Genomic DNA, 8600 nt, shown 5'->3' on the forward strand with positions numbered 1-8600 from the left:
GATGCCACTCTATGGTATCTGTCGGAGGCATCCGTTTAATGTACACGTTTGGATCTTTCCAGGGCGTATACGTTAAAAGGATGCTATAAACATGATGTGAACAGAGCCTTAGATTGAATCAACCAGATTTGTGTATCTGATCTAATCAATCCAAAAGTATAGTAATATAAATTATTAATACTTATATTATTGTTAAGGGTAATCTACCCCCCTTGTGTTGTCTATTCAAGCGGGAAATACACATATGGATTATAGAAATGTAGATTAGAAAGCAAAGTGATGACATCAGACAGGACTGATTACTGTCATGTGTCCTTTGTCTCATGAAATCCTTTTCCATTTCTAGAAGAGTTAAATAGCCAGTTAATACAAGACTTACACTAATAAAAATAAAAATTCGAAATAAAGTTTTAAAAAGTAAAAAAATAAAAATAGCTGACAATATCTAGATTTGGTCATAGAATAAATGAGCTTACCATCAGTGCTGTTAATTGTACTAGGGTAAGACAGTTAGAACACATGTCAGAGTCCTACCATTTGGGCTCTATGTGGGCATTAGGTTAGTATTAGGTGTAAAACATCTCATCTATTAACATAAAAGGAATGTTGTTTTTATTCTGGAAGCATTATATTCCTTCTTCTGAACATTTTTACCTTTGTACATCCTTCTATTTTATTATTGCAAATAAAATGGGATATCTACTCTTAAACTATCTACTCGTAAGACGTAGGCCACCTTAGGTGTATCAGCTATTTGCTTAACAGAGTTTAATTCAGGCAAGTCAATGTTCTCCTGTTTGTCCCCATTAATAAATTCATTAGAAGGAAGTTAGTCTCCCACTGTGAGCAAACTGTCCTCATTCAGCCTGTTACAATGGAATAATTTCACATTTAGTCCAGAAAAATGATAAACAAACCAATCCTCTCCAGGTGTTTAAATCCCTGCTTGCTCTTCCTATACAAGCCTCTGCGATTTTCCTTTAAAATAAGGAATGTACACAGGACAACAGCTTCCAGTTTCAAATAAATTGTGTACTGTAGGATAATTGCTAACAGGGCATTGCTAGTCTTGTTTCACACCTTGTTAGCACTGCAATTAGCTTTCTTTACATTTACTGATTGCTGTTTTACATACTTGACTTAATTCCATCTTGATTTAGAGCTTAAGGTGCAGCTGTCTTGTAGCATTGTTATAAATTGTGGCACAGGGAACAGCTCGGACCATTCCACTGCAAGAGATCCAAGAGAGTAGCAACTTGAAGACATGGTCCACACAAAGATGTTGGGTTTAGTGGTCATGGTTATTTTCCTGCAAGGATGTACCTCAAGGCCTACTGAAACTACGGTGAACACGGAAGACCCGGAGCAAGTAAGATCTGAAGCACTGAAAAGACTCTTAAAAGTTTTTGGCATAGATGATCCACCACTTTCTCTTCATCATGACAAACAACCGCCCCAGTACATGATTGACCTGTACAACACTGTAGCCGATGCAGACGGTGTCACCAAGGACCCAGATCTTTTGGAAGGAAACACAGTGAGAAGTTTCTTTGACAAAGGTAAAGCCTGTTTCAGTTGCAATGTTGATTCATGATATCTATATATTATTTTGTATATTATCTGATACTATACAGCCCTATGGTTGTGGTTACTGGCTTCCTAATTTTAGATGTTAACAGTAAGCCTATAATACAAATAACAATATTATTACAAATATTGCCTTTCCAATAAAACCATTCTCATTATCTAATCACACATGATTCCTCAGTTCACAGTGACCAGATGTACTTTCTGTTCAACCTCTCATCTGTAACCAAGAATGAGAAGATTTTAACAGCCGAGTTGCATCTTTTCAAACTCAAGCCAAGACCTACAGAGCACGCTTACTTCAAAAGACATCATTTCTGCCAGGTGAAGCCCTGAGAGTGGAAATTCAAAATAGTATATGAAATAATATCATAACGCACTTGAGTTTATTATATTATACTAGCCTATTAACTGGAACAGTTGTTTTCAATACAAGGAGTCATGTTTACTAACGGTGTCTTTCTGTCACAGATAAGTGTGTATCTGGTTCTGGACAAGAATAAAATGCAGTTACATCAAGGAAGAAAACTATTGTCATCAAAGCTCGTACCTATTCATTCTTCAGGATGGGAAGTGTTTTCAATCACGCAAGCAGTGAGTATTTTATTTTTGCTTTACAATGTATGTATAGAAATATGTATCTTTACTTTATTTTATTTATTCACCAAGTCATTGACAGATTGGTTAACATGCCCTTGAGAATTGAGTCATTTTAAAAAGTATCAGTCAAAATATTGTTTTATTTTATTCATTTGGATTGCAGATTTTTATGATATCTTTAGAGAGTCACTTGTATCATATATGTGAGAATTTAACAACCCTGCTAGGAACAAAAAAACACTACACAGTAGAAATGAACATTATTGATGTTTTTATCTGACAGGTTCGTGCCTGGAATGATGAAAGCCACAATCATGGTATTCTGGTGACAGTGAGGAATCTCGGAGGAGGGCAAGCTGATGCTAATATTATCCGCTTTGCCTCAGGAAAAGATCATCATGAAAGCAAGCAACCAATGCTTGTTCTCTTTACGGATGATGGGAGAAGAGGAGTTGTGTCCACAAGCAACCAGGCAGGTAAGAAACTATTGTAAACCACAATGTGTGTTGACTCCCATAAACACCAGGACACCCATGTGATAAGAGCTTTGTACATTAGCTTCATGATAACTACAGTGTCATTTGTTTGAAAAAAAACGTTTATTATTTGCAAAGTTATGAGCATTTTTGTCATTTACATATTTAGAAAAATGCTCATAACTTTGCAAACAATAAACTTTTTTAAAACAAATCACTCTCTAGTTATCAGCAGCAAAATTCCTATTAGGTCAGTTGGGAGATAGGGAATTGATAAACTGGTGACAGTCTCTTTAAAGAGGCTCTGTCACCAGATTATAAGTTCCCTGTCTCCTACATAATATGATCGGCGCTGTAATGTAGATAACAGTGTTTTTTAATTTGAAAAACGATAATTTTTTAAACACGTTATGAGCGATTTTAGTTTTATGTAATTAGTTTCTTAATGCCCAATTGGGCGTTTTTTAACTTTTGACCAAGTGGGCGTTGTACAGAGGAGTGTATGACGCTGACCAATCAGTGACCAATCAGCATCATACACTTCTCTCCATTCATGTCCATTTGTACTCAGCCCAGCATGATCTCACTGTGCTGTCACATACACCCACATTAACTTTACGGAAGTGTCTTGACAGTGAATAGACATCCCCTCCAGCCAGGACGCGATGTCTATTCACACTCCCGACACTTCGGTAAAGTTTGTATGAGGCTTTAATTAGAGCACTGCGTGTCATGCTGTCATTCACAGCGTGATCTCGCGAGTCCCACACAAACTTTACCGAAGTGTCGGGAGTGTGAATAGACATCGCGTCCTGGCTGGAGGTGATGTCTATAGCATAAATCTAAAATTGTTCATAACTTGCTCAAAAATGATCATTTTTCAAAATAAAAAACACTGTTGTTAGCTACATGACAGCGCTGATCAGATTATGTAGGAGAGACCACTTATAATCTGGTGACAGAGCCTCTTTAAGTTCACATCAAAATAAAATGTTGCAGTCACTTAAAAATACACAAGGCAGCCATTGGTTTTACATGTGTCTCTTTATATGAACATTTAGTACATTTTTAAATATACTGACCATATGTGCATCAGTAATATGTAATTATATTATTAGAAATTTTAAACTCAATACTGTTCTTAAATCACATTATATAGATGGACTTCCATTGGCATTACCCAATGAACCTTATGTTCCAGCACCAAACAGAACAAGGATGGCAAGAGCCCTTCAGGAGGAGGGACACTTGCCCTGCCAAAGACACCCACTTTATGTTGACTTTGAAGAAATTGGCTGGTCTGGGTGGATTATCTCCCCAAGAGGATATAATGCCTATCATTGTAAAGGATCATGTCCATTTCCTCTAGGTCAGAATATGAGACCCACCAATCATGCCACAGTGCAGTCTATAATCAATGCTCTCAAGTTGACACAAGGTGTTAACAGCCCATGTTGTGTCCCTGACAAACTCTTCTCTATAAACTTGCTATACTTTGATGATGATGAAAACGTTGTTTTGAAGCAGTATGATGATATGGTCGCTGGTAGTTGTGGATGTCACTAAAGACTTAATGGATAGCTGCTTGGAAAGCAGTGAAACATGTAATGCATGGCATTGAATGGTCCCATAATGCATGGTTGCCTGTTTACTTTTTTACATTGAATAATTGTTTTAAAGCACTAGAGGATCATGGTAAGGCTGGGTTCACACACACTATTTACGGACGTAATTCGGGCGTTTTAGCCCCGAATTACGTCCGAAAATGCGGCTCAAAAGCGTCGGCAAACATCTGCCCATTCATTTGAATGGGTCTTACGATGTTCTGTGCCGACGGTCATTTTTTTTACGCGCCGCTGTCTAAAGGCGGCGCGTAAAAAAGACGCTTGCGTCAAAGAAGTGCCTGTCACTTCTTCAGACGTAAATGGAGCCGTTTTCCATGGACTCCATGGAAAAACAGCTCCAATTACGTCCGTAATGGATGCAGCGGAAGACGCCTGCACATGCCATTACGGCTGAAATTACGGTGCTGTTTTCTCCTGAAAACAGCACCGTAATTTCAGCCGTAACGGACACTGCTGTGTGAACATACCCTAACAGATCTATAGCAAGGAGATATTTACATTTTTGTAATTATTTCTTTTTATAGGAGGCAGCTAATATTATGATTGCCTTGAGGCTACAAATAGATGTTTGGAAAAGTACCAAACTGCACTAAATGTGGTATATTTATTAGAGGAAAGTGTTGAAATACATACCTTAGGCTCTGTCTGCCTTTCTGGTATTTTTGATGGCAAGAATAGCACAGTCTGCAGCACTATTCTTGCAGTCAAAAATGTTGAGACCCCAACGGACTTCATAAAATTCAATGGGGTTTGTCTGGGTTTTAATAAGGATCTGGCAGCGCTATCATGGCTCTGTTATAAACAGTAGCCTTAAGTCTTACGGTATGTTCACACGGCCTATTTTCAGCCGTTTTTCAGCCTGTAAACGCCCTGAAAAACAGCTGAAAATACAGCGGCTGAACGCCTCTAAATATCTGCACATTGATTTCAATGGAAAAAACGTCACGTAAAAAAATGCCCCGTAAAAAAGAAGTGCATGTCACTTTTTGAGACGTTTTTGGAGCCATTTTTCATTGGGTCAATAGAAAAACAGCTCAAAAAACGGCCGTAAAAAACGCTGAAAAAGCTCAAGTTGCTTAAAAAACGGCTGAAAATCAGGGGCTGTTTACCTTAACAAAAAACGGCTGTAAATACGGAGCTGTTTTTAAGTGTGTGAACATAGCCTTATGTTTAGCCTGGAGGCAATCACTCTCTTGTAATGTCTTTAAACAAGCCCCAGTCAATAGTTTTTCTCCCATTTGTAAATATTGGAACACAATAGAGGCACTCTTTTTTGCCACTTCTGGTTATATTTTTACTTTCAAATTTCTCTTAATTATTAATTTAACACCTATAATATGACAGGTAATAGACTAAAGTATTATTTTTTCTCAAATGAATGAGTAGAAGTTACTGATATTCATTCATACCTCTAATTGCCACTGTGTGGTTGCTAAAATACCAATGGAATTCTGTGTCAAATACTGTAACTTGTATCATATGTACATAAAATAAGATGTTAATATATAACTGTCAATGACTATCTTGGACTAGAGTATTTGTAAATGTGTAAATAATACACTGATGTGTTTTAAATGTACGTTTCAAAAGTGCAAACACTTATTAAAATTTTTAGTTAAAAAAATGTAGTTTGGCTGGCAATCGGGGAGCTGTGGCTCACAGAGGGAGCATTATGGCTTGTTCTGGGGGACCGAGTGTGCTGGCACAGTATGAGGGGTCCACTGTTTTTGGCACTGTATTACACACCTCAGCTGCAGCAGACCAAGAAGCAGTTCATGTTATTTGATTAGTGATTGATATGAAGCTCTCTCTTAGGCCAGATTCACACGAACGTGGGGAAACTCTGATGTGAAAAACGGGACGTTTTTCACGTCTGAGGTGCCCTCGTGCGGTTTCCGTTTTCACGGATCCCCATAGACTTGAGTCTATGGAGGGACCCGTGAAGACGTGAAAAAAATAGGACATGTTCTATTTTTGAATGGCCGTGTGAACGGCCCCATTGAAATACATGCGTCAGTGTAATGGCCGTTGTTTTAAACAGCTGTACTCTACGTTCGTCTGAATTTGGCCTTAAAAAAGAATTTCTGCCACAGAGGATGTTGGTATTATAAGGAATAATGTTTCCACTATTATTCTTAATAATTTCCAGTAGGGGATAGCATGGAGTTTCATGATCCATCTAAAATCATCATTTAGATTTATTTATTAGTATAGATTCCATAATGAGCAATGTAAGTATCTAATGTTATTAAATGGATTCTTGAAATGGTTTGATTATTTTGGAGCTCTTCTTGTTATGTATTGGTATCACCTTACACAAAAATACTTTTATCTGTATTTATACAATTTAATCTACACAGCCCGATTATTTAGCCTAAGGTCTCATGTACACAAACGCATAGGTTTTGCGGTTTACTTTGCCATATAATGTACTAGGAAATGGGAAAAAATTATTTGTGGGGTAGAAAATGAAAAAAAACACTGATTCCTCCATGCTTTTTTGCGCGCCATTTTTACGGAATTCACTGTGCAATTAAAACAACATGTTAATTTTATTCTATGGGTCAATACGATTACACCAATACCAAATATATGTAGTTTTTTCTATATTTTACTACTTTTACCAGTAAAAACCTAAGTGTAAAAAAGAAAATTTATTTTGTTTCGCCAAATTCCGAGAGCCGTAACTTTTTTATTTTTCCGTTGATTAAGTGGTATGAGGGCTTATTTTTTGCGGGATAAGCTGTAGTTTTTAATAATAATTTTTAATTAATAATTTTGGTGTACATGCAACGGTTTGATCACTTTTTATTTCATTTTTTGTGGGAGATTAGGTGAACAAAAAATAGAGATTCTGGCGTTTACAATTATTTTTTTACGGCGTTCACCATGTGGGTTAAATAATGATATATTGTGATAGTTCAGACTTTTACGGACGCGGCGATACCAATTATGTTTATTTATTAAATTTTTTACTATGCTTTAGCGGGAAAATGTGAAAAGGGGGGTTTTTTGAAGTTTAAATTTTTTTTTATTTTTTTGCACAAAAAAAACAACTTTATTTAACTCATTTTTAAATTTTTTATTAGTCCCCCTATGGGACTTCAACCAGCTATTGTTAGATCGCTTGCACGATATACTGCAATACTAATGTATTGCAGTATATCGTGATTCTGACAGTTTGCTATGAAGCCCTGCCGGAGGCAGAGCTTCATAGGAGTACAAAGATGGCGGACCTGGGGGACTTTGCCAGGCAGCCGTGCCAACCAACGGCTCCCCCCGATCTCGCCGCTAGGGGGCCGTTGGGACGTGACAGGGGGTCGCCCCCCTGTTTTTAGTAATTTAAATGCCGCGATCTCTATTGAAAGCGGCATTTAACGGGTTAAACAAGCGGGATCGCGCTAAAATGGGATCCCGCTCGTAACCCGGAAGTGTCGGCTGTAACACACAGCTGACACACTCGCTCTATGGAGCGGACTCAGCCCGTGAGCACGCTCCATATTCCGCCACCCGGCGTGCGCCGTATATATACGGCGGATGTCGGGAAGAGGTTAAAGGGGTTGTCCAGGAAAAAAAAATTCAAAAAAGTATCCCCCTGCCTTGGTTTGCCTTCCCTAATACCCCCTAATAGCCTCCTAATCAGTTTCTGTTTGATCTCCATTGTCACTGCTGCTCTGTTTGTTTAGATCCCTTGCTTCTGGTCCTGGCTGTTTCCTGTTCTCCATACCCATGATCCCTTGCTGCATCTGAGGAGACAGCTTGCATCCCCTGCTTCCTCCAAAACATCTCAGCTATTTGCATACTGCCACGCCCCTCTATGTTCACAGGTCCTTCCCTGCTCTAATTCCAGGCAGCTCCCTCCCTGCACACTGTCTTACACACTAATAATCATCATTATCCTTTGTACCTCCATCTATCCCTGATCTAAGTACAGGCACCCATCTCCCTCCCCCGCCCCTTTCACAGCCTGATAAATGTAAGTCTGGATTCACACAAGGTAATTACGTCTGTAATTGACGGACGTATTTCGGCCGCAAGTCCCGGACCGGACACAGTGCAGGGAGCCGGGCTCCTAGCATCATAGTTATGTACGACGCTAGGAGTCCCTGCATCGCTGCCGAACAACTTTCCCCGTACTGTAATCATGTTTTCAGTACGGGACAGTTGTCCGGCAGCGAGGCAGGGACTCCTAGCATCGTACATAAGTATGATGCTAGGAGCCCGGCTCCCTGCACTGTGTTCGGTCCGGGACTTGCGGCCGAAATACGTCCGTCAATTACGGACGTAATGACCTTGTGTGAATAAAGCCTAA

The 8600-nt window shown here is 38.9% G+C and overlaps 1 protein-coding gene across 1 annotated transcript; it reads left to right on the forward strand.

The window, feature by feature from the left end:
• Positions 1 to 1264: 1264 nt before the first annotated feature.
• LOC142740819 (bone morphogenetic protein 2-like) lies at positions 1265 to 4229 on the forward strand. The gene is made up of 5 exons (XM_075850246.1): positions 1265 to 1559; positions 1769 to 1911; positions 2059 to 2181; positions 2471 to 2663; positions 3823 to 4229. Exons 1-5 carry the CDS (start codon positions 1265 to 1267, stop codon positions 4227 to 4229), a joined length of 1161 nt encoding a protein of 386 aa, XP_075706361.1.
• The last annotated feature ends 4371 nt before the right edge of the window (positions 4230 to 8600 follow it).

Source organism: Rhinoderma darwinii, chromosome 1, assembly GCF_050947455.1.
Source record: "Rhinoderma darwinii isolate aRhiDar2 chromosome 1, aRhiDar2.hap1, whole genome shotgun sequence".
Taxonomy (NCBI): Eukaryota; Metazoa; Chordata; class Amphibia; order Anura; family Rhinodermatidae; genus Rhinoderma; species Rhinoderma darwinii.